The sequence below is a fragment of the Netta rufina genome, assembly GCF_964035555.1.
Source record: "Netta rufina genome assembly, chromosome: 6".
NCBI classification, from domain to species: Eukaryota; Metazoa; Chordata; class Aves; order Anseriformes; family Anatidae; genus Netta; species Netta rufina.
Window position 1 is genome coordinate 17,154,635 of NC_140129.1, and position 27,014 is coordinate 17,181,648.

The 27,014-nt window shown below is 40.3% G+C and overlaps 1 protein-coding gene across 2 annotated transcripts; it reads left to right on the forward strand.

Annotated features, from left to right (window-relative positions):
• On the forward strand, positions 1-27,014 carry NFE2L2 (NFE2 like bZIP transcription factor 2). 2 transcript variants are annotated; one of them, XM_084288766.1, is made up of 5 exons: positions 1-227; positions 21,242-21,511; positions 21,675-21,770; positions 22,349-22,528; positions 24,570-27,013. In XM_084288766.1, the coding sequence occupies exons 1-5, from the start codon at positions 198-200 to the stop codon at positions 25,776-25,778; spliced, it is 1,785 nt and encodes a 594-aa protein (XP_084144892.1). In that variant the 5' UTR covers positions 1-197; the 3' UTR covers positions 25,779-27,013. The 2 variants fall into 2 exon arrangements, with proteins under 2 accessions (XP_084144892.1, XP_084144893.1); XM_084288767.1 differs by lacking the exon at positions 1-227 and adding an exon at positions 8,352-8,732 and having other exon boundaries at positions 24,570-27,014.

Here is a 27,014-nt window from a genome sequence, read left to right on the forward strand (position 1 = left end):
GGGAGGGGGGCGGCCCCCGGCTGGGCTCGGCCCGGCCCGGCTCTGCCCTGCCCTGCCCGGCCCGGGCCGCCCCCGTCCCCGAAGGGCGCCGCAGCGATCGGGCGGGCGGTGCCGGCCGAGCCGCGATCGCACCGCACCGGCTTCCTCCTTCTCCTTCTCCCCGTGCCCGCGCCGCCGCCGCCGCTTCCCCCCGCGCGATGGAGATCGAGCGGCCGCCCGCCGCACAGGTGAGGCGGGAGCGGGGCCGCGCCGGGGGCCGGGGGGGAGCGGGGGCACCGGGGGGGCCGGGGCGGGGCGGTCACGCGGGCGGCGGAGCACATGGCACCGCCCCGCCCCGGGCCCGCTGAGTCACGGCGGGGGCGGTGCTTGCAGCCCCCCCCCGAGGTCTGTCTGTCCGTCCGTCCGTCCGTCCGACCTGCGTGGGCGGCCCCGCCCGCCCGCCCGTTCCCCCCGGGATGCCCGGTAAGGAGCCCGAAGCGGCGCGGCCGAGGGGCTGCCCTCGTGTGTGTGACCCCACGCGTGCCCGGTGCCTCCTCGGGGCGCTTTGGGGTCGGAAGGGGGCTGTGAGGTCGCCTGGTCAGACCGGGGGCAGCACCGCGTGGCACCAGAGGGATCTGAGGGGTCAGCTTGTGTGACCCCCGGTCTTCTCGGGCTCGGGGGCGGGCAGCGGACCCCATCAGCGGGTGTCAGGTCTCACGATGGGTGCTGGCAGCTGCAGCGTGAGCGGTGTTCCTCTGTAGTACTGCAAACCTGGAGAGCTCTGGGGTTCCTTCAGCGCATATCTGTGCAGTAGGTGCCACACCGCGCTTTGTAACACCAAGTGTACTTCCAGCATACCGTCTGCCCTGCCTTTAGGGTAACGTGAGTGGTTCCTGCAGGCGGTGTCTCCCTAACAGTGCCATGTGAACCCCATGCAGCTCGCTGAATACCACTGCCTGCCCTAGGCCGTGGCGGTGCCACCTGCCAGCAGGTTTCTCTGCCCCAGGTGGCGCAGTCCGGGCCTGCGCCTCCACTCAGTGGCTTCTGGGAATATACAACAGCAAAAGTCAAACCCATGGGCTGGATTCCCCATTAATTTATTCTTGCCCATACCATCCAGCCACGGCAAGTTTGTTCTCACTTCTGACATAATCTTGATGCTGCTGATTGCCATGTACCTGCTTTTGTACCACCTTGCCCCATCTACCAGGAGTTCTCTGCCAGCACACCTAGACTTTGTCACTCATTTGCCTGGTTTATCAAACTCTTTACAGAGCCACCCGTTACGACTTTCCTCCCTGAGTTCAAGAGTTGGTGGCTTCTCCTCTCAAATGCATTCTGAAAAGGCAGTGTATTTTTTGGGTGGTAAATGGGTTAACTTCTTTTAGAGATAACTTAAAATGTATCTGTTAAATGAGGAATTCAAATATATTTTCTTATAAATTGTTCCCTTAGAATGAAAGACAGGGAACACCGTGTTTAGTCCTTCAGATGTGGCAAGGCAGTGACTGGGAGGGCTGTGCGCTACTACAAACACCGTGCTGGCCCTTTGTCTTTCGTGTGCGTGGCAGCAGTTGTCATAGCACTGAAGGTGAACGTGGAGGACTGGGACTGCTCTAGCTCTGTAACCAGAATGTAATATTGCTGGTTTTTTGCTACATGCCTCAGTGGGAGTTAGCACAACTGCAATACCCTTGTGTGAGAATACTCCTGTTGTAGCGCTTTTCCTGTAAATAGGGCACATCTCTGTGTGCTGAGCTGAAATGAGATGTTGCCTAGTACACACTAGTAATGCAGGTGTTGAAACACTTAAGAAAAAATGCACAGGAACATGTGTCAAGATGTTTCAAACCAAGTTTGTAAAACCATTATGTTCTCATAGTAGTTGTTTCCCTCTTCAGTAAACTTGAAGTTACTGAAATTGCTATGCGTGCTGCTTTTAACCTTGTAAGACAGAGCAACGAGCTTATCGGTTATCATTCAGTGCTGAGCCTTGTCAGAAGAACAGACCAAAAAGAACTTACTTTCCAACACAAAGAATGAAGCTATGAGCTGCGTTTACACTGAAGTAACACCAAATGTATGACATAACCAAGCAAGTGAGTAATTGAGTATATATACTTAGGGTTTTCCTACCTACAGAACTGCCCAAAGAGTCTCTAGTGCAATTAGTGAACTCTTCAGTCTAGAGGGCTTTAAGCAGATATTACACACGTGTTTTTATGATGTGCTACATTAAGTTGTCAAGTGAATGGGTTTATTTTTGACTCCTTAATGGCCTATCATTTCCACATGACACAGATTATGTAGGCAATGACAAACAAGTGTACTGATCAGGCCTGGCAACAAGCCTTTGATTTTTTTGTTGTTTCTTAATAATGAGATTGAATAGAAGCATTGATTGATAGATGAAGATATCTGTAGAAATATCTATTATCATAGATATTATCTATTATTCTCTGAAGGAACTGAAGGCACGGGGGCTGTTTAGTCTGGAGAAAATGAGGCTGAGGGGAGACGTTATTGCTCTCTACTGAAAGGAGGTTGTGATTGAGAGGAGGGTGTTGGCCTCTTTTCCCAGGTGACAAGTGATAGGATGTGAGGCAAAGGCCTCAAGTTACACCAGGGGAGGTTTAGATTGGGTATCAGCAAATTCAGGGAAAGGGTGGTTAGGCCTTGGAGTGGGCTGCCAAGGGAGGTGCTGGGAGTCACCCCCCTAGATGTATTTAAGAGAGAGGTAGATGTGGTGCTTAGGGACATGGTTTAGTGGTTGACTTGGGTGGATGGTGGGAATTGATGGTTTTAAAGGTCTTTTTCCAAGATAAATGATTCTGTGATTCTTAAAATTACAGACCAGTGTGGCTGAGGAGGTAGATGAGAGCATCACGAGCTCTGTCCTAACTATGAATGCATTTATTCAGACCCTCTCAGTTCTTATGTGCTTAACCTTGGCGTGATGCTGCACCAAAAAAGGTTTCAGCAAAACCCATAAAACAATGCCTTTCAGTTAAACTAGTGGTAGATGTAATGCAATGCAGTATGTTCAGCTGAAACAAATGTAGAATAATAGGAGATGACCATGGCAATTCTTTCAGGAGAACAACTAATTGGGTATTTTTTGTAACTGTAATAAATGTCCATCATATGGACACTCTTCTGCATGCTCTCTTTGAAATGAGCTAAGAATTTACAGTTATATTGGAAATTGGTGGTAGTGCAAGAAGTTAGCTGAGTCAGAAAATGAGACGTGAAGAAGCTTGTGGTTAGAACCCAAAGTTGGAGAAGACTTTGGCTTTGGAAGTTTGCTTGAAAAATATGTGAAAGAGACCAAACTGGAACGAAAAAGAACATTCAGTATAAGCAGAGAGCAGCTGGATGATTTCGTGTGCTTTAAAGAACTTTAGACGTTTTTATAGGACTATGTGGGTGGTTAGGAAGGTTTGTGTACATTTCCCACCAACATTCATGGGCAAAAATAAATTTTATCTCTCTGTCCATAACTTTTTTTAATTGAGAAAATAAAGATGGTACAACATTTATCCTAAGTAAGAATGCAGCAGGCTATATATACTCCTGAAAGCCAATGATATTGTGAAAATCATGTTAGATTATTATAGGTGTTGTTGCCCTTGAATACCCTTTTGATTTCTCCTAGTTCTTTTTTCCTCAAGTTCTATATCTTAAATTTGCAAAGCAAAATACTACTTGGTTGATAGGCAGTGCTACTTCTGTGATCCTGACTAAAATTAGTGTAGCAATAGTGCATTGAATGTACTTTGTTAAAGAAGTCTCTGGTACCTTTGTGGAATATGCTGGGGTTTGTGAGATGATGAGGAGCACTAGTCCAATTTCAGGAGTTGGACTTGATGATCCTTATGGGTCCCTTCCAACTCGGGATATTCTATGATTCTATCCTAGAAGTGGAAGGAGCTAAATGAAATACTTCTTAATTCAATTTCTCAGCCAAAGCAATTTGTATTCTCGGTTAATATCATTTTTTCCTATATATAGTAGTCAAATTTTGTTAGATTTGGTCCTTCAAAGTAAACAACCCCCAAAACAGCATATCCTGCCACAACTTGTCATTGAAAAATGTTTGCAGTGCATTGATTTTTTTTTTTGAAGGAGGGTGAAAGAAGTTGATTGCAGGTCCAGAAAAGGGTGAGCTTACACAGGGGAGCAGGAAATCTTGTAGAAAATTCAGAAGAGAAGAGTCATGATACCGCGTGCATGTTCATAGCACTAGATGCATCCTTCATTGAAAAGGAGGAGTTTGTTTTTTGTATCTAGAACATTGCTTCTTTCCCTTTTTCTTTGAAATTAATAAAGATAAGCTCTATGGTGACTAAACCATTCACTAAAATTAGGCCAATTTGTGAAAGTGTGTTGTATTTACAGTAATTGTGCTGGCTGAGGCTAGTGCAGAACAAGTCTAGGCAGTAACCTGTTGGCATGGATTAAATATTAATCCCCTGATGCTGTGGTTGAATTCCAGCCAGCAAAAAGCCCTCCAGAGTCTCCAGGTTAATCACCTAGTTAAAGTTTGTTTTGGCCTCCATCTCACTCCAACCCTAAGTAACCTGTTATTCTAATACAACACATTCCTAGAGAACTTAACTGAACTGACAGCAAACTGCTTTTTCTGCTACAGGATATTATATCCAAGTTGGACTTTGTGCTATGGAATTCAACTTATGGTGAAGGGAAAATACAACACATTGGTCAGCTTAGTTGTTTTTCTGCAATAATCTAGTTTAACTGGTTTTGGAAACAATTCATCTGCTACTTGCGCAAGTCTTTTTCCATAAACCAATGAGAAGTCTGGTGGGAGTAGTTGGAAGTCATGACTTTAATGCTGTGTTATCCAGAGATGACTGATATACAGTGGTAAACTGAAATCCTGTTCAGTGTTGCTCAACAATAATAGCTTTATGGCATATTTGTTGATGAAGGTAAACAATTAAAGCATCCAATAAGAAATGAAGCCAGCAAAATTATCTGTAGTGTATAAAACTGTTAAAACATGAAAGGCTTATTTGAAACAGATATGGGCAATTGCAATTCAAGTAAAGACAGTCGTTTACTTTTTTGCTTTCCTACCCAGTACCTGCTTTCTGCACAGGAAAAGCAGTAGTAGTAGTACTTGCTAACTAATAGGATAGTGTGTGAGCTTTTCTACGGTGCAAGAACAGTGCTGGTACTCCGTGTAGCACAGTACTCAGTCAAGCACAGGGGCAGTTCTGTCCATGGATTTCTTTGCTGTGGAGGTTTTTAGATATAAATTTCAAGTTTTTTCTTTACCACCTCTAGAAAAAGAAAAAAAAATACATTTCCCAGCAGAGTATGCCATTTTAATATTAATTTAGTTTTACCATGATATACATAGCCCATCAGTGCGCGTTTCAAATAGAAGCAAACTCTCTCAATCTAAATTGGCACCATATATTTAAATATTAATTTGGATAACCAAGAAATGTATAACAATGTCAAGTAAGGAGAAAAATATTTAGTGTATTTGACTCCTTCAGCGAAGAGGATTTGTCTTCATGTTATCACACACAATCACACAGAATGAAGCGTGTTCTGTTCTCTGTCCTTAGCCCTTTTGAATACTTGGTAAAATGTTTGGTCAGTTTTCTGTAGCAGATCCTGACTTTTGCATCAAGTGTTGTGTTTATGCATGAGCTTTGTGTTCAGCTGCTAATTTCTACTTTAATATTCAGTTTAAAAGAGTTAAAATATTTCAGTATGTTGACCATAGAAATGTTGGAAAGCTTACAGGAGCTATTAAGAGTATTAAGAGCTCTTTAAGTTAAGTTAGCATTGTTTTATCAGCAGAGTATAACTGCTCCTCCGTGGTGTATTGGTAATCCCCAGCGCAAATACGGATTGGCAAAATGGTATTTGAGAAAAATAGTTAGTGGGTACAATTTATATACTACAGATATGTTTGAAGTCTTTCATTACCTTAGCTTTTTTTATTTCTGATTTTGGCCTGATTAGCTGCAATTTTTGCTTGGGAAGAAGGAATATATAATAACGTTTATTTTTAGTAAAGTAATTGGAAAAGCAGTATAAGTGACTGTTAATGTCTCCTATCTTTCCAGCTAAACTAAATCACTTCAATAATTATGTCTTTGTTTTTGATGCTATTACAGTAGTGAGGGAGTTGAGACCACCCAACTTTGCACTTGTTTTGCAGAGTATTAAGACTTTTAATCCCACTTCTGCAGTATTACTATAAGCAGTGAAATTAAAAAAGACGAGAAAGGAAAAACTTCTCTTAAGTTTGATGTTTTAGGAACAAGTTGTGTACGATCAGTTTGAAATGATCGCTTTCAAACCTTTTAAGGAAGTATCTTCTGTATGGCTATGAAACATAAAAATAACAAACTTTTCTCCGTTGGCCTCACCTCTGTCTTGTAGTTTCAAAGTTTTATTGCTGTTTGCTGTATTAGTATTACATGCTGTCTCTTGTAAGTATGAAAAAACCCACTCATGGAGACCGCTTGCAAAACAAAGTTTGCATACTTGAGAAATTGACTCAGAAGGAGCTTGGTTGATAGCCTGCCTTTGAGAAGTTTGTTTTGTGTTTAAGGGTGTGCCTATTTGCTGTGTTTGAAATTAATTCCCATTAAATACTGAAGCAGCTACTTTTCTACGACTGAGTTACATGAAAAGTTGCCGTGACTTCGATTTGCTTCCTGCTCAGGTTATCACTGTGTGAAGCCATAAAGAGCTATGATAAAAAGATCCCCAGGAGGGTTGCTTGTTTGAACTCTTAGGGTAAAATTAGTATCTCCCTACTTACTGCTATAATTAGAGTGGAGCAATTCCTGTACTGCTTTGGCTGTTTGAAGATCCCTGCCGTGAATTCACAGGCAGCACGTGGCTGATGCATGTCTGCTGGTCCCACGTAAAATGGCGGCCTTTGCTCCACAGCTGGTATTTGCTTCTGTGCCACCCGGGCACTCGGCCATTTCTTCTTTCTGTCTTCAGGAATTGTGTCCTTGAGTTGTGCCCTGTTGGGTAAGAAGGGTGAGTTCTGTCCTAAAACAGGGTATTTCCAGTTAGATCGTGTGCAGTTGTATGACCAGACACAAGTTCCCCAGTCAGTTGGGTAATAAAGTGAGGGGCAAATGTGGGTGGTGGGGTTGGGCAGGCAGCTTTGAGGGTTGATGCAGCTCAGCTGGGTAAGATTTCCAGGAGCTTCATCAACAGGAGAACATGGGAACCTTAGAGGCAGAGGCCATGGTGTCAAGGTGAGTGCACCCCACCCTAGCTTCTTACACTAATACTCATCTTCACCAGTATCACAGAAGTAGTGACAGATAAATCCCAGTGCAGATAATGCAGCCATTAAGTGGACTGTAGGTCCTGGTGCAGTTGTCTGTGATTTATTTAATGCGAGGTGCATGGGCACATTTGCTTAAAGCTGTTTTATAATGCTGAGTTTTTATTGGCAAATTATTTTTTTTTCTGCTATAGTTGGGCTTCAAGCAGGTCTGTGTGTCAGCTGTGGAATTTCTGGGAGATTGTCCTGCTGATACTTTTAAAAACAAAACTTGTTTCAGAAGTTTCAAATTTTTTTTTTTGATTTAAGATACTTAAGGATAAGGATGTTTAGGTGTCTCATACCTGCGTGTGCTGAAACACAGTAACTTCTGATACTATACTTTGTAATTTGTTTTGGCTATTTGAACTAGAATGTAATACAGTATTATTGGGTTGATTCTTCAGCTTGTATAAGGTGTTGTGACTCTGGACTTCTGTGGTTCTGTGGAATGTTATCCAGCTTGATTTGTGACCCTTTGTGATCTGCCACATTAAAAATATAGGCTGCACAAATTCCACTTGGGAATCTTTGCTGATCTGATAACCAGTGTGAACATCTCTAGATATCTATCATCATCTCTGTTTCTTTTTGCTGGTAAACTGAAGAATGAAATCTAATTAATGAAACTGTTAAGGGAGATACAAGAAATCACTGAAGTACTTTAAATTATTCTGAAAAATGGCATGCTGCTAGGATTAGAGCCATAGAATTATTTTAAATTCAAAATGAAGCTTGGGATGAGAGTTTTTGATAAATTGTGCATGTATGTGGCAAAGATGATGAACAAGGTCTTATAAAATGCAAGTAGTAATGACAGAATTAACACTGAATATCTGACTTTGTGAGTAATGATTTACCCTAACAAGATAGCAGTCTCTCATTGTCTGAATTATTTCTGGTGTAGAGAAATTGTGGTCTTGCTCTTTTTTTTTTTTTTTTTTTACAGGCAGTTTGCTGTAATCTGGTTTTCCCAGTAGTTACTGAGGCATAAGGAAGTAAAGAAGGAAGTAAAGTGTTTTGGTCAAAGACTGAAAACTGTTTGAGATCCAAACCTGACGCTTTCTTTGAATTCCATGTTTTCATGTGTTTGAAGTGATCTGCATTTTTCCTTTTTGCTTAACAAATGGATTTCAATTATATCTGGAAAGCAATTAAATCTTCTGTAATTTCTACCAGAAAAAAAGTCACCTGTAAATGCTGATTTTAGAAACAGGGTGCTAAATAAACTTATTTTGTTTAACTGGGGGACTTGGCATGAAAATTCCAGTTTGGCGGCAGATATGCAGGACAGTTACTTATTTTCTATTTGACACACCAACCGGTTGCTGCCCTTCAGCTGCTGATAGATACGCCTGCAGTGTGCAGGGATGTTTCACCCTGCCTTTAGAGATTAGACACTTTCTTCAGAGGCAGCAAGGTAAGTCAGTTTCTTCTCAACCTCTTCTGCCATCAAAATGGGATCGTTGTTAAGGATTTCCTTTTCATTTTATTATGCTGGTTAGAGTGACTTTTACAACAAAAAACGTGTCTTACTCGAATGGCGTTAGTGTAGTTTACCCCAAAGCCCAGCTGCAGAGGATGGCATACAGAAACTTAGAGGCAAAAATAGGCAAGATACCTCCTTGGACCCACAGCTCCAAGGAAGAAAGTCCTTCTTCTGCAAAGCAAGGAAAACAGAAGGAACACATGGAATGAATTAAGAACTTTGAACATTGTCTCTGGGGTTGGTCTGCTGTTGGGACGGCTCTGCCTTGACTCACCACCACCTCCTTCTGTGCCGATCTGGGAATACCTTGATGGCAGAGTAGAGGAACAGAGAGCAAAGGTATCTTCGGTTCATGTTACAGGAGACGTTAAAGAATTCACGAGGGCATTTGATATAAACTTCATTAATTTTTGTTGTGATGATGCAGGTGGAGGGGAAAGGACACAGGTAGTTTGGATACTTAAGCCAAGGATATGAAAATAGTTTATTTTCAACTGTTTGCTTTTGTTCCAGGATAAAAGATTTACTATGCTGCTTCATTGGATACAGAGTAATTGAAAGTGTAGAACTTTTCTGAAGGAAAAAGGAAGTTTAGCACTCTCCCTAATACTCTTGGCAACCTGTTTTCTTTATCAGAGTTCAACATTCTCCTTTCAGAAGCTGCAGTGGAATGCCTTATCAGGCTGCAGCTTGTGGGCATGGGAGATAAAACTTTGCAGCTCTAGAAAATATCTAAAATGCTCTGTGTTGCCCTCCAAACTGTTTGTACAGAGCACCCCACCAGCACATGCTTAAGGTTTTAACTAAGATAATATTTATTATGTAAATATATTGCTTTATAAATGTTCAAAAGATCAGTTTTTGTTGTTTTTTTTTTGTTTGTTTGTTTGTTTTTCAGATAACAAACCCAGTTATCAACTTAAAATAAATGTTTAACGGGCAACACTGAATGGCTTTGAATTTAAAAGTTCTTGATTTTCTTGCAAGCTGAATAGCTATCTCCTCTGCCCTTCATCCTCCCAAATATTTAATGTTTGTTAATCAGGAGCATGTTTGCTTATAGGTGGTAGAGGTGTATCGATGTTTATTATTCAAGACAAACAGTCTTGTTTTGGTCATTGTAGCTGCTGGTAGAGGGTATGAGGCAAAATGTGTCAGGGATTGGCACCCACCTTGGTTTCTCAGGTACATCTATTTGATCAGAAGGCTGAAGGAGGCAGCCCTGTTAAAGGTGGCTGTATGGGCTGAGAGCCAGTGAGCTGTTGGTCTGGGTGGAAGGACAGAATTATCGATGGCTGTGTTTGGGGGGGGGGGTAGGAGGGGGTGTTCTTCGAGGGCATGAAGAATTATTGTGTTTATAGTGTTTGGTAAGAGCTTTAAAACCATTTACCTTTTCTGGTTCACGTCCTGGAAGATGAATTAGCTCCTCTTGCTTTCAGAGTTTATAACGTGAGGACTACACAGGAATTTAAAAAGTGAGGGGTGGATTGCACAGCACAGATAGCTTTACTTTCTTGTACAGTGTTCAGTTCCTCAGTGTTTACCTTGTTTAAGCAAAAGCCATCTTTGTGTTCAAAAATGATAAATCGTCACATGGATGTGTGGCATGGTGGCCCTTCTTGGCATTTCTTGTTTTAGTTGTTTAACGGTGTAAGACCTTCAGGTTGGAAGAGTTTTCAGAAACCTTCATAGGGATTAGTGATTTTTAGAGGATTGCTTTTTGTTGAGAGATATCAATGACAGTGCTTAAGAAAATGAGCAAATAAACACATCCTTGCCTCATTCTGTGGGAAAACAGTTCCCGTCATGCATCTCTGTGGCTGAAGGAGGGGGAAAAGCTGTACTAACTCTTCATGCAAATTTAATCATGATTTTTATGATGTCTTGTAAATTTGGAGAAGGCATTTTTGGTCATCAGCATGCAGTTGAGCTATATTGTTATTTACTGAAACTTCAGTGTGTCATTAATGGAGGTTGTGCATGGTGTCAAATACACCATTTAACCGTGAATTACTTCGTTGGAAAGGTAAAGTGTTACCACAGAAAAGCTTGCCATGCTGGGCTCCCTTTCTCAAATCTGTCGTGATCCTGTTGTTCCCAGTGGTGAGCAGTTGCATAGCAATGTATTTTGGCCTTTTCTGTCTTTTTGTTCCCTCACAGAAACTAAATTGCCTTTCCAAGTGTATTTGACCCACAAAGGTGTTTTGTACCTGTGCCCCGTAGAGTTCAGTGGGAGGCAGGCATTGAAGCACCGCCAGATGTGGGGTGCTGTGTATGATATGGAGCACGGTGTAGCTCAACGCCTCTGCAGCAGCGTAACCGTGTGGGTGCTGAGTGTTACTGTCTGCTGTGCGTGGGCACGCTGGGCATTACTGTGTGCTGATTGACGTGTTTTCTGGAACTGTAACTTAAATATAAAAAGGAAGAAGCAACAAGACAAGAACAATGTAGAGCTTTGAACTGGGAAGGCAATACAGAGAGTGGGTCTGGTCAGGCTTGGGTGCTATTGGGCAGTACTGTTGTACAAGTCGTCTGAGATCACAGAGAACATCTTGGTAACTTCCAAAGCAGTGAATTTACTTGGCAATTACCAATCTCAACAGAACAGCAAAAGCTCTTGCTTTGTGTCCAGGCTACTCCTGCAGGCTGCTCTGAGGATGAGGCTGACAGATCAGTCCTGCCTCAGAAATAGGGGACTGGGATCCTGTGAGTTGTGGCAGGCTTCTTTCTGTCCAGTTAATGTTTTTGTTACTTAGTCCTTAAAAGTGTACAGTGCCTCATTAATATTCTCTTAATGGAGTATTTTTAACGTAAAACAATCTCTTATTTTTTGTTTACCTTTGAATTATTACTTTTTATTCTCAGGCTCATATTCTTAAGGCGTGACTTCTAGGTTGATGAGCTGTTTGTGTGGTTGAGTCCTCTGAGTTTGAAGGCATCCTTGCTCTTTCCTCATTGGCTAGGTTTGGAAGCATGGAGGAGTTTTTGTGATGTAGCCCTACGGGGTCAATTTCTGAAGGAGGGCTGATGGATGCGTGCCGGCAGTGCAGTTAGTGAACCTCCTTGCTTTTCTAACCCACACAGATATCCCAGTTGTTTGCCCTTCTAGTTTGGCCCATAAACAACAATGACAAAGTTGCTTATGAGATCAATGGAGGGAAACTTGGTGAGACAAGCTTCTTGTAATACTAGAGCATACAGTTTCCATATCCAGGCTGTTGTGTAGCTGTAAAAACCCATCTGGTGCCTGTCCCCATAACTTGCCCAGCCATCAGCAAAATGACAGCTTAGTGTGGGCCTAACAGTAAGATTGTTTTTGAGTAAAAACTTACAGCTCAAGAAAGAGTATAAGTAATTCTTGAGAGTATTTTGACCCATAACAGATACTGTGTTCTCATGTTTGGCTTGAAACACACTTTTCCAAAAAATTTAATCCTAGTGAAAGCAAAATAGTGGCTAATAGTTTATAACCTGAGGTTAATACAACCTTATAAATGTTATTTACAGTTTAATTAGGTTCTTTTCTCCATTTCTTCTGTGTCCATGTTTTCTTACTTCCCGATTAGTTTCATTGGACATAAGAGCATGTTATAATTTGACTGGGTTGGGTTTCCCAGATGACTGAGCCATTATTATAAGCAAATCCTCTTCTAGATAAACTAATGAGTAGCCTGTGGCAGTGTCCGCTCACAGTACATGCCTGGCTGGGAACAGCAGGATAGTTTGAAGATAATTGTTTAACAGGTAATTGTTTTCCAAGTACTGTAGGTTCCATATACAAAATGAATCGGGACACAAAGACTTCTCTGTTACTATGGTTGAAAGATCAGCAGTACTTTCAGATGCTGTTTTTTTTTTTTTTTTTTTTTTTTTTACATTATTTGTTACTTCTATGTTTGTTTACCTGTTAAGGATATTTTTGCTGTATGAATGAGAAAATCCATCAAATGCCTTTTTTTTTTTTTTTTTTTTTTACGGTAAAGTTTTTAACTTGTGGGAAAAAAAGCAAAGCTATTAGGACCAGCTTTTCCTGAAATGAAATAGACTTCTGGCTGGCTGCTATTTGAATGTCTTTCAAAATGGGGTTACGTGGTGCAGTACATGGTGATTAGACAGCAGCTAGAAATTAAGCCACAACAGAATCACTCATTTTACTTGCTGGGGCAGCAGAACAGAGTTTTGTTGATGGATCAAGCATGTAAAAACAAATACACAGCCTAACCCACTCTTTTATAAAACAATCCATTTTTTTTCCCAGCCTCATTATGCAACTTGTGCAATGGATTGTAACTTGTATACATACTTTGTGTGCTTATTGACTTAATCATTTTGTAATGCTGCTGGTGAAAGAGTAAAGAAATTGCAAGTAAATGGCTCTGTTAAGTTGAAAGGGATTCACAATTTGAGTAGAGGGGGCAACAACACTGGTATACCAGCCAAATACACTGCAGAAAAGTGAAATTTAGATGAACACAATGTAATTATGATCTAAAGGGGGAAAAGGGAAGAATGGAAACCATCTGACTGAAACAGCAGAGCAAAGAGAACATGTCAGATTCATTGCTTTAGACACTCATGTTCCAGAAAGCAGAGTGGGACTCCAAGAGATTTAGGATGAAGTTTGAAGAAGCTGGATGACACCCATAACCACTTTTGGCTTTTGCTTCGTACCCAGGGTAGTACTTATAAATATGAGCATAGTTAGAGTTAGTAAGAAAAGTTTATTGTCATCAGCTTACAACATTAGACCTCACTCTGTCATTTCCTTTAGGCTAGGCAGAAATAAGGGGATAGAATGCAAGACAGATTTGGCCATGAATACTAGAGAATAACTTTGATATCACTCCTTATTTTGTTTGTATAATATCTGATTTTTCAGATTAAGACTCTGTGTGCTGCAAGCCATGGAAATGAGTGTGCTTGGACAATATTTTTTCTTGAAATTTCAAAGATTTTGAGGGATGATCAGTAGTGGGATAATTCAGCCCTTGGAAATCGCATCCTCTATATTAAATTCAATTAATGTAAAGCTACTTCCTAAAAATTGACTAGACAACTTAGAAAAACACAGACGCTTCTGGAGCGTGCAAGAAAGAGTACCAAATATCTCCAGCAAGGAGATCTGCAGTGCTGAGGAAGAATCCCCTCAGCTGTTGTACCAGAGATGGCCACTTCAAGGCGGACCAGGCATGGGGGGCAAAGGATGCGTGTGTGTTTGTGACCGTGGAAGTGGATGAGCTGGAGAGGAGGATGCCACCGCTCCTCCTGCTGCTGGGCACTGGACTGTGAAGGGGTGCCAGCGGCCTTCTGTGTGTGTTCAGTGTTTTAAGGAGGGGCATGGAGGTGGGGGTGGATGGATTTTGCAGAAGAGAAAACTATCGTTGAAGTAAACTGCTATGTATGCCCCTTCTCCTTCTCTTTGCTGTCTTTGTGATGTGATTTTCATCACTGGTGGGCTTGCTCTACTGCTTGCGTTAGGAGTTTGCAGCTTTTGGGGTTAGAATGAAGGTAGACCTGGCCTATGCATTAATGACCATAAACATCCTAAAACAGCTATTCTTTATGGCAGTTGCATTCTCGCTTGTTTTACATTCTTCAGGCTTAAAGAAAGCTAGCTGTATTTTCACAACTGTTGAAGAATATATAAGGTATGTTTTGTTCCTAACAGTTTGGAAAACTTGCTTGCCATAGCATGTATCATATGGGAAAACCATCACGTTGACAGCTGTAAGCAAAACCAGGTCTTACAATCGTTGCCTTTGTTGTTACCATTCTTGCAAGAAGTCACTTCAGGTGAAATATATAAATCATCCACTTTTCAGAGGAGTTATTTCTGGAGCAAGGGTGGCAGGGCCAGGGGTGGTACAGGGGCAGTGGCTGAGTATCGTTTGCAGAGGCAGATTGTCCTGCCTGCCTGTCTGAACCTCTCCTGGTCTGTGTCAGAAGAATCCCAAGACAACACTCACTGAAGCTTTCTTAAGAACGCTGGGCAATCTAGCAGAGTAGTTTTTCAAGTGGTTTAATTTATAAGAGTATATTCTGCTGATTTGGCATTTATTAGGAAAGCTTGCTTGAGTACAGTGGGAACTACAGTCTGAAATACGAGATGTATGTTAGGAGAAGACAGAGGCTAAACACTTCTAGCTAATGAAATACCAGAACTTCTTGTGTTCCTGGCCTGGCAAAGCACTCTAGAGCTTTCTTCGGTAAGAAAATGAAATTTGTGTACAAACATTTATGTTTCAGGGACTGAGCTTATTTCATCTGTCTCTGTTGGGGCAGAAGAATGTCGCAAGAAACATGGCCAGCATTTTTCAATGGGCTTGCTTATATAGACATGGAATGGAAATTCTCTTACAGCACTTGTTCTTTAAAGCTGTGGCTTTCCAATCCTTTTAGAGTAATTTTTTTTTCCAGGTAAACCAGCCTTCTGGGGCGTAGATCTTGGTCAGCAAACTCTTTTTAAGGCAGCCAAAGATTAATGAGGGCTAGGAAGACAAATGGGCATCAAGAAGCTGATGCAGGCAATACCTGAGATGTACTGGTTTAGTGTTGGGCATACTAGTAGTGCTAGCGGCACAGGTATGAAGGACAGAAGAAGGACCACTCCTACCCAAGCATGCGGTTTGCTCCTACGCTGCCTGGAAAAAGGTCTTGGTGAAGAATGTGGGGCAGCAGGCAGTTCCACAGGGTGGTCAGGGACTTGACCTTGTGGATTCACGAATCACAGGTTGCTGTCATGTGGCATTCTTTGGCAGCTGTCGGTCCTGTCACGTTCCCAAATCCTAAATCTAGACATCTAAAATTGATATTGTCCCTCTGCCCTCCAGCATAAATAGCTTCTGCCATTCTTTTCCCCATTTTTAAGTGCTGTTTTTTCATGTCTCAAATTAACTTCTGTTCTTCATGTTTCCAGTTGTAAGGCATTGAAAATTTTGGGTTAGCTTTCAAAACTCGTTGTTTGTAAAAACTGAAAGTGTTGGGGTAACTTTATCTGCTTTCTGTGTTTTCTCTGAGTCATGGGGCTTGTGTGTCCAGGGTTTTTTTTCTGTAATTGACTTGCAATTAACTAAGTAGTTTAACTCAGTGAAGAACTGCCAGACTGGAAGATCTGGAATATAGAAAAACAAATTGGTAATTATAGTGATTTTGGAGGCCATATGAAAACATCAAATGATTTATAAACCATCCTTAAAACCTACTTGAGCAAAATCAGTTCCTCTTGAGGATAATGAAAGGAAGATGTTCAGCCATTGCTCCCGCTGCTTTTTTTGAGTGAATGCTCAAGAAGAATGCTTCCAGCTCTGTCTCTTGGACTTGCATTGTTACCTAATCCCCTCCCTTTCATTCTTGTCTTGAAGTATTTCAGGACTTTGATCTTTACTTCCTAAACAGTGTTTTGAATACAGCAAAAATTTAACATGCTTTCTGTTTGTTCCTTTCCCTTTCTGGAAAGCAAATGGAAAATGGGTTATATGTTGCCAAGCTCTTTCTGTGAATAAGCTGTAGGAGTGTTTTCTTGCTTCTTCTGGGATCTTCTGAGCTCCCTGCTGGATGCAATATCCATCAATTCTATTGCTCTTTCTATTTATTCATGCTGGTATGTGAATTTTTCTCTTAAAGTTAGGTGCTAAGGGATCATGGGAAAGAAAAAACATCTTTGTCTGTTGAGAGCTGTTGCTAATGTCCCAGTTTATATTGCAAGAGGCATGACTTCAAAAAGTAAATGTGCCAAACCCATGGATGTGCTCTGTATTAAGGGGATAGTGAACAGGTTGAAAGCTCTGTCAGAGATAGCAGATTTTCTCTACTGACACTTGGGCCGCTGGATGTTTCCGCCTTGATGACTACCTGTAAGTGGCTTATAGTCCAAACAAAAATGAAACCAGCCAGATAAAGCAAACAGGCATGAAATGGAAAGATTAGCATTTTATTTTAAACCACAAAAGTAAGTCTAAGAAAAAAAAAAAATAATAACACAGGGTCCCTTTGTTTTGTTTACTCATACTGCAAGTATGTTTTCTTAGGAGCAATAAGAGTTAATTGTCAAACTTTACAACGTAGTCAGAGATTTTCTCATAAAATGTATAACAGACTCTGCCCAGATGGCAAATGCTGATATGTAAATCTAAAACATGAAAATTTCCATTGGGGGCCAGATGGTGGCTTAATGTGAATTGTTTAACATCTATGTTTATCTTATTAAAACTGCCTTTATAAGTCCAAACTAAGCTATCAATGTGGTGGGAAGAGCATATCACTAAATGAACAAAAAAGCAAACCATGAGTTCGAGGCACCTCTTATGTGGATCACAGGAAAGCAAAACGTGTCCTCCTCTGCTGAGAGGTGGTCGTCTTCCGTTTACAAAATTGTGAAGAAAACACTAGAAATAAAATCACTGCTCATCTGCACAGGAAAAATATTAAGCACATGTTATTCTCCCAGAAGATAGGAATAGTGGGCAGCAGTAAGTGCATTAAATACCCTCATGTGTTTCTCCTCAGAACCTGGGGCTCAGGGGGAAGGAGCCGAGCTGTGGTGCAGGGGGAAGCAGTGCGGCCGAACCCCTGCTCCTCGTGCTGGGGAGGGCCGGCTGTTCCCGGGCCTCCTTTGGCTCCTGCCAAAACAACCACTTCCTCTGATGCAATTCAAGAAATTACACAACGGAGGAAAGAACAAACGGGCACTTGTGGACTAAGTCACATGAGGGGCTGCTGGCGCCTTTACAGTAAATACATGGGATATTCAGGAAAGTGGTGAGCGGGGCTTCGCAGTACAGTAGCCAGCAGCTGTTCAGGTAAATCCTCCACAGAATTCCTCGTGCACACGCTGAGCTGGGCTACAAACCTCTGCTGGGGTTTCCCTCCCTGTGAATCTTCTTGAGCCCAGCACCTCATGTTGAGTCATCCAAAAATCAGAAGGCAGCTGTTGCACAGGCAAGAACTAAAACACCTCTTACTGGCTTTAGTTAACCACTAAATACAGTAACGGGCATCGAATACACGGTCACTTCTGTGATGCTTTCATGGTGAAAGGCTACAAATGCTTCAGTGATTACCTTAAATAGGGTGCCTGCATAATGCGGGTACATCTGTGTGTGTGTGAGTTCTCAACAAGGCTGAGAAATAACTGGAAGTGGAAGGCTGTGGGAGGCCGAAGGAACAAAATTGCAAAATATTTTCTTCAGACTGCAATTTCTTTTTTAGTTCTTTGCCATCACCTCATGCTGGGGGTGGTGAGTCACCCATCAATGAATCACTGGTCAATGTTGACTCCATTAACTTTGACCTGGGGCTTTGGCCTAGTGCCCAGAATTTTTTATTTTCTTGAAAGGGCTAAAATCATTGGCTGAAATTATAGATAAGTGTTAGGTGACAGGTTATATTTAAATCAATTTGATGATTTTAAATATTAGCTTTCTGAGCAGTAGAACACTTCCTCCATGCAACCCATTCATGTGAAGAGTAATGACTCGCACTATTAGAATTCAAGGCCAATGTTGCTGTATCTGTGTAGAACTCTCCAAGATGGAAACAGCAGGACTTGTTTCCAGTTATAAGGTGATCATTAAAAGCAAACAAACCTTTTTGGTCTAATTGCCACAAGAAGAAATACATTAAAAAAAAAAAAAAATGCTTCTGACAGTCATCTTTCTGAAGTGCAGAGCCACGGCGCTGCTTAGCAAAGCTCTGAGATTAGCCAGAGTTTTGATACTGAGCTTTGTACGGGGCCTTGAAGGGCAGCAATACAAGTTGGTCAGTGCTGTGACATTCCTCAGACAACAGCCTTGGGTCCTGAAGAGAGACAGGCGTGCTTGCTTCCTTCCCTCAGTTCCAGGACAGTGCTGAGCGCGGTGCTGCAGCTTTCCAGGGGCGGCGTGCAGCTGCACCATTCCGCTTGTCCAGCTGCCGTCTGCAGAGTGCTCTCACCCCCCGACAAGGCAGCCCCTAGAGCTCCTTATTTTGCTAATGAATGCATCCAGTAGCTCCTAAATCCTTCAGCCATGCTGTGCCTTAAGGTTTTGTATTAAGGCAATGTGGTTTTCTTAAGGAAAACATGCTATGCCTTCTGTACCTCTTTTTTGATTGCTTGTGTGTTTCGTGATTTAAAGTGAAACTGCACAGCAGTTCTGCTATTTTTGTGCAGTAGTCTGTTGCAACTCAGAGAAAAACAGCTTCTTTAATTCACAACCTCATGCATTATACACGCACACACGCACAAATCTTTTGAGTCACATTTGTAATGGTGCCTTGTAAATGAATAATTCAGAAGTGAGCCCTAAAATCCAGATCCTGCAGTTTTATCCAGAACATATTGCAAATGCTCTGAGCCTAGGAAAGAGTTTTGAATCTGCTGCAGAAGGAGACAGTGAGCAGCTGGTAAACTACTGGCCCTTAATGAAGCTATACCATATTGCAGCATCTCCAATTACTGCAGAACTTAATTAGTTCATTTTACCCTGCCAATCTGGAGAGACCAAACATTGTCTTGGGCAGCCACTGCAATTATTTCAGCTTCTTCATGGCTGGCCATTAAGTTTGGTCTCTCCCAGCAAGGTATATTAAATATGTCTTAGATTTGAGAATTGCATTGTTTCATAGATACTCTACATAACTGCCTGATTTTAGAGAAAAGTCATTTTTTAGTAACTGATGGAATAATTCATGTGACGTGTACATACGAGTGTTAGTGGTACAGACTTTGTAATGAAGAAAAGACTGCCTTGGTTTGTAACTCTTGTATAGAAGTGGTCATTTCAGATGGCAGCATGGCGTGACACTTAGGTCGCTTGGCTTCTCTACTTGAAAATACTCTTGAGAGAAGAGAATGTTTTAGTTTGATACGGTGGCAAAATTAAATCTCTTGTTAGTATAAAACTGTTAACTGGGTCAGTAAAGTTCTGTTCAAATGAAATATGCAAGGAGGGTGTTGGTCCCTCTTCTCTGGTGACAAGTGATAGGATGCAAGGAATTGGCCTCAAGTCGCACCAGGGGAGGTGTAGATTGGACATTAAGAAGAATTTCTTCACTGAGAGGGTGGCCAAGTGTTGGAATAGGCTTGGCTGCTGTCATGTTTTTGGCTGGAATCGAGTTAATTTTCTTTGTAGCTGCTGTGTTTTGGATTTTTGATGAAAGTTGCACTGATAACAGCGATGTTTTTCGTTGTTGCAGAGCAGTGCTTACACAGAGCTGAGGACTTTCCTGCTTCTCGTGGAAGGGAAGTGGAGGAGTCCACTGGAGGTGTTTAAGAGACACGTGGTCGTGGCACTAAGGGACATGGTTTAGTGATAGGACTTGGTAGGTCAGGTTCATGGTTGGATTTGATGATCATGAGAGTCTTTTCCAACATAGATGATTCTGTATTATTTGTAGTGTACTAACCCGGTAAGAATGCCTGAGACTAAACATTTTTGTGCGTTGCTGCTAAAGGGTAATTTTAAGAATAACAAATTATGCCAAAAAATCAATGTTGCAGGCACCAGCTAGATTTTCTTGTCATTTACCTAAATGACAAATATGGCTACCAAGTATTAAAATTTTCTATCAGCTAACATCCAGATTAATGATTTCTGAATGTTGTTTTTACCTTGCAGAAGAAAGTAGTCCAAACATCAGCCCTTAAAAATACTGAGTTCTTAAACAGTTCAAGAAAAAAATAATAAATAAATTGGACAGAGCCCAGTTGATTAACAAAATTTGACACCAAGTTTATACTCAGCTCCAAACCAACCACACTTACAAGGTCAATTTAGACTAAGCTTTAAACTACAAATTTTTAGTAATAGTGTTATTAATGGTGTTTAATTTTACTGTGATAGTATGTCAAGTGGTGACTTTGAAACCAGGTTATTCTCCAACTTTGTAGCCCTGTTCTGTTGATCTTTGAGATTAATACTTAATACCAGCATCAAACATAAATATTTTAAAATGTGTTTTGCAGTATGGTTATTATAGCTACTTCAGACAGCCCCCTATAATGTTTTTAATCAGTTTTTACTATTTCATTAGATAGTGCTGAAAAAAAATTACACGGGCAAACTTTTTAATTTATATTTCTTTGTCTTTTTTTTTTTTTTTTTTTTTTTTTAACTTTGTTAATGTGACGTAATTCCTCCTATAGTTTCATGTTTCCTATAAGATAATGTATTAAAGAAGAATGTATTTATCCTCTGGCTAGTTTGTGTATCACCTTATCTGTTTTAACAAATTGCTTAGTTTCCGTGAGCCTGTGTGGGGGCCACCGCAACCAAATCATCATCAGTTCACACAGTTAAGGTCATATAGAGACATCTTTTATTTAGATAAATTTTTAGGATTAAGAGAATAAATCTCGGATACATGAGTCTACATGTTTAATACAGAATTTAAAAGCTTTCTTATTGTTCTAAATGAGTTCTTCTGGGGAGGAGGCTTGCTTCAAAAAAGCATTTCTATTACAGGACATGAACTTGATTGACATCCTTTGGAGGCAAGATATAGACCTTGGGGCAAGGCGTGAAGTTTTTGATTTTAGTCAACGACAGAAGGAGTATGAACTCGAGAAACAGAAGAAACTTGAAAAGGAAAGAGAAGAACAGCTCCAGAAGGAGCAGGAGAAAGCCTTGCTGGCTCAGCTGGAGTTAGACGAGGAGACAGGTGAATTTGTTCCAGTTCAGCCAGCTCAGCGCATTCAGTCAGAAAACACTGAGCCACCAATCACTTTTTCACAGGTAAACTCTAATTGTGTTTGTGAGTGTGTTTCAATCTCTTTCCATCCACAGGAAGACGTAATGGTAATGGTTACCTAAAATGAATTTGCATTCGTTGGTGTAATGGAAGATTCTTCAGTTATTCAAAGATAGTGACATGTTTTTTCATAACTTTCCTATTTAGAGCACGCATACTTCAAAACCAGAAGCAGAGGCCTTGTCCTTTGATGACTGCATGCAGCTCTTGGCAGAAGCATTCCCGTTTATAGATGATAATGAGGTAAATGCTCACTACAGCGGTTTCGTGGGTGGTCTTCTAGGGGATCAGTTTCACATTTTGTCTTCACTGTAATATTATTTTGTGATATGATTTGTTTTGTCCCCAGCCAACTCCGACTAGAATAAAGCAGCGAAGTAGGCTGAAACTAGGGCTGTATCAGGCACGGGTGGCATGGTGCTGTTGTGCTCACTGAGTCCTACTGCCAGGATTCAGTGTATAGTACCAGCTGATGGCAGTCATGTCAGTTACTGCAAATAACAATAGCAGTTTTGCAGCTTGTTGCAGCGAGCTTAGTTCAGCTCTCTGAAGTTAGTGTATTTGGGTTGCTGTATTTTGATGTACTGACCCGGACTATATGATGTGTAAAGATAAGTCCTTCATTGGTCAGGTTGTACTTTTTTCCCATTTTTGTCTTTAATGTAAAATCTGTCACAGAAATACTTTTATATTACCCCATTATTTACAATAAATGCTTTTGTTAAGAAACACCTGTCTATTCTGTAGAAATGGCTGAACAGCAAAACCAGATTTTTGTTTGGGGAAATTCTAAATGTATGTGTGTTTGTTCAATGCTCCAGGCTTCTTCAGCTGCATTTCAGTCAATGGTTCCTGCTCAGATTGATAGTGACCCAGAGTTTATTTCCTCTAATCAAACTCAGCCACCTGAATCACCTGGTATAGTTCCACTTACTGATGCGGAGAATATGCAGAACATAGAGCAAGTCTGGGAAGAATTATTGTCCCTTCCAGAGTTACAGGTAAAAGTTTAGTATGATACGCATCTGAAAAAAATTGCAGGTTATTGCAATAGAGTATGGTATGTCAGATAATACAGTAAAATAACATCTTAAGCTGTGGTGGTTATGGCTAACGTGTTGCACCCTATACTTGTAGGATGTCTGTAACTGAATATGAGCTTTAATTTTAAAAAATAAATTGAAGAATTTATAGGGCAAAGGAAATAGTGTTTCATCAGAAGGCCTTAATAAAACACAATATATCTTCCCAGCCAGAACTTCCCCATATTTGACAAACCCTTGTTTGCATCTATAAGCAAGCTATTATTGCACAATCATAATTGAAATTTCAGCTGCTTAAAAAGGAACATTTTTGAATTACAGAATGTGAATTGTTTCTGCAAGCATTACTGTAAATGTCTTTTTTTTTCCAGTGTTTAAGTAGATTGAATGCAGAAATAACCGTAAATGATTTACACAACCTTTATCTAAGGAAAAGATTTTGTGAAGATAATAGAACATATAGTTAGATGTATAATTATACTTGACTCTTAACACATGTAAGCAATAGCTATATGTAATGCTAAATATAATATATATAAGCTGTATAATATAAAAGCTATGTATAACGCACATGAACTGAATATTTCAGAGGAACAACAGACAGCTAGAAAATCACTGACATTACTAAATTGTGCATTACAGAGGGCATCTAGTCTTTTTTTTCAGTATTTTCTATTTCTCTTTTATTTAGATTTGACTATAAAGCTGAGCAAATTTATTTTCATGTATATTATTGTAGAATATTGCCATTCTTTGGCATGATGTTGCTCTATGTTATGCTGTTATCATGAGGTGAATGCTTGGTGGAATGCCTGTGAACCCAAATTGTATTTAAATTTAGAGGAAAAAGTGATTGCAGGAACTGCATTCTTCCTGCCATCCTACATTTTCCTGTTAGTCTTTTCATATATTTCAGAAATTTCCTAGTTTTCTAATCTGCGGTAGGTTTAAAAGCCCCAGATAAGTTGCAAGAAGGGACTGGCTCTGAAGAGGCAGATGAAAATATTGTAACAAACCAAACTAAAATTGTCTGTTGTATTAATTCTGAATAGTAGTTCAATAATCTTCTGAAAGTAAGATAATTAAATTGAGGGTGTTGCCTTTATGAGCTGTGTTTGAAGGGAAAAAAAGCTCTCATTCAAAACCTTAGCTTAAGCCTTGTATGATCTCTGGTTAAATAGTTGGTGTGTGGTCTCTTCTTAAAAGAAACAAACATTTGGTAGTTGCCCAATTCTTTGGGGACAGCAGGCGCACTCACTTCAGCTTCAGTTAAGAAACTGCCACGCTGTTGGAAAGAACGTTGGTCTTGTAGCCAGTAAAAGCCCATTAATGTAACAGCCTTAGACACTCGCACTGACGTTAGCCAGCTTTACTAAGAGTATGTGGGGTGAGTTAATGTTTGTAAGGTTTCATGCTTTTTTTTTTTTTTTTTTTGCTTCATGGAGAATGACATTTCTCTGCAGTGAACAGCTGCTTCATTCAGTAAATCCTAAAAGAATCTTGTCTATCAAGAAAAAGGGATCATCACATAAAATTAAGTTAAAGATTGCTAAAAATACTTTGCTATGAATGCTGAGTAAGTCTCATTCAATTATTTTACGTTTGCTTTACTGAGGCTATTATTAGCAGTGGTGCTTGTGAGAAGTTCAGACCTGACTGCCCCACAATCCCCACTGGCATCTTGCCATGACAGGAGGGCTCTGTGCAGTTTCCATACAGCAGAGTGTGTTGGGATGGATATCAGAGCCTCCATCCAGACGTTTTATTCTAAATAGTGTTGTTCAGAATAAGTTGATTCATACTCTGCTTAGGTATCTATTCTTCCTAGATTATCTCCCCACAGTACAAATACGTTCTAGTCATCTAGGTTACAGCAGTGTTACAGTACCCCATGTGCACGTTGATGGCTAAAATACTTAATGGTTGTGGATTCTGTAAAAAGATTTTATCATCAATTGGTGATGTGTTGCTCAATTCCTCTCTTACATTTCCCATGCAGTGTCTTAACATTGAAAATGATAACCTGGCTGAGGTAAGCACAATCACAAGCCCTGAAAGCAAGTCAACAGAGATGCACAACGGCTATAATTACTACAACTCATTACCCATCATGAGAAAAGATGTTAACTGTGGTCCGGATTTCCTGGAGACTGTTGAGAGCCCTTTTCCCAGCATTTTGCAAACAGAAGACAGCAGCCAGCTGGTGGTGAACTCTTTAAATAACACATCCACCTCAAGCCCTGATTTTTGTGAGGATTTCTATACCACCTTTTTGTATTCAAAGGGGGACAGTGACGTAGCAACGACAAACACTATCAGTCAATCGCTTGCAGAAATTTTAAGTGAACCTATTGATCTTTCTGATTTCTCACTGTGGAGAGCTTTTAATGATGAACACTCAGGAACTGTACCAGAATGCAATGATTCTGACTCCGGTATTTCACTGAATGCAAATTCTAGGGTAGCATCACCTGAACACTCTGTTGAATCATCTGCCTGTGGAGATAAGACTTTTGGTTGTAGTGATTCTGAAATGGAAGACGTGGATAATTCTCCTGGAAGTGTGCCACAGAGCAATGCTAGTGTGTACCCACTGCAATTCCAGGATCAAGTACTTTCTTCCGTGGAGCCAAGCACTCGACCACCTAGCTTACAATGTACAAACACACCAAAGAAAGACCCTCCTGCTGGTCCAGGCCACCCCAAAGCACCGTTCACAAAAGATAAGCCTTCAGGCCGCCTTGAAGCTCATCTCACAAGAGATGAGCAAAGAGCAAAAGCTCTGCAGATCCCTTTTCCTGTAGAAAAAATCATCAATCTCCCTGTCGATGACTTCAATGAAATGATGTCTAAGGAGCAGTTCAGTGAAGCTCAGCTTGCTCTTATTCGAGATATACGCAGGAGAGGCAAGAATAAAGTGGCTGCTCAAAATTGCCGTAAAAGAAAACTGGAAAATATAGTGGAACTGGAGCAAGATTTGAGTAACCTAAAAGATGAGAGAGAGAAGCTGCTTAAAGAAAAAGGGGAGAATGACAAAAGCCTTCGTCAAATGAAAAAGCAACTAACCACCTTATACCTTGAGGTTTTCAGCATGCTACGTGATGAAGATGGAAAATCTTACTCTCCTAGTGAATATTCACTGCAGCAAACTAGAGATGGCAATGTCTTTCTTGTTCCTAAAAGCAAGAAGTCAGAGACTAAACTTTGAAGGGCAGCACAGCTGGCTAGTGTTCTCCGAGTTACTATTTTTGTACAATTATCCTGATAGCTTTTACTGTGAGGTGGAATGCAGAATTAGGTAATATTTTTCAAGTAATTTCTATGCAATGATGATTCTAAAATTAATAACTAAGTTTAAGGAAGATGCAAGTTTAATAGTGTAATGCAGATGGATGTATGCAAAATTTGTAATCTCACTTTTTTAACAGGCATTTCTTCCTTTTAGCACCACTTTGAGTAGTTTCCATATATGTGTAAATATTTAAAGATACCATATTTATATACTGTTTCTATCTCTTGTTATAGATTTGATATATATATATATATATATAAAATGATTTTAGCCTCTAAATATAATTTCTTGCAAGACAAACAGTATGGCTTCTGACACTTTTTTAAAAAATAAATATGCAATAGTGTTTCCCCTTTTTCTTATGCATTTATATTTAAAATGATTTTAATTTAGTATAAAAGTTGATACTTAAGTGTTTGATTTTGGTTTGTCTTACCAGTTCATTAAACTTTTTTTCCACTCTACTTTGTATGCATTTATTTCCCTTATGTAGATTATTTGCTGATTCAGATACTCTCACTTGTTTTCCAAGGATAAGTCTTCTTGCAGCAACTATGCTTAATAACCAGAGATGTATCACACAACATTGTCATTGTTGTTAGTGCTTAATCATAATTTTAACTCCTGTTTGGAAGGACTGTGAAATCTAAGTTTCAAGTGTATGCTAAGTTTACATAACTTGTTTTGCTCTTTGAACACTACCTAAAAGCTCACGGTGAGATCTTTCCTCCAAAGGCATTAGAAGTCATTAGAATCTGTGAAATAAACCTTGTCAGCATTATGCATTTTTCCAACTAAAAAATTCTGTATGTTTTTCAGTAATTGTTCTAGAAATACATTATGCATCTCTGATCAGCAAGCATTGTTTGTCACTGCTAGTACATTTGAGGTAATGCAAAGAGACATACTAACTTTGAGGCAACTGCACTATTTGGAACATGTTCTCAGTTAATTGAAAAAATGTTGTGGAGTTTGAAATTGAAATAAGATTAAAAATTGGTCAAATAAATATTGATTCTTTTACCCTTCAAATAGACTCACTGTAGTTGATCATTGTAGAATTTTTTAATACAGAAAATGTGCAATTTTTAATTTAAAATACACATTGATTTGAACAATAAAAATATATCTTCATCTTTTCTGTGAAACATC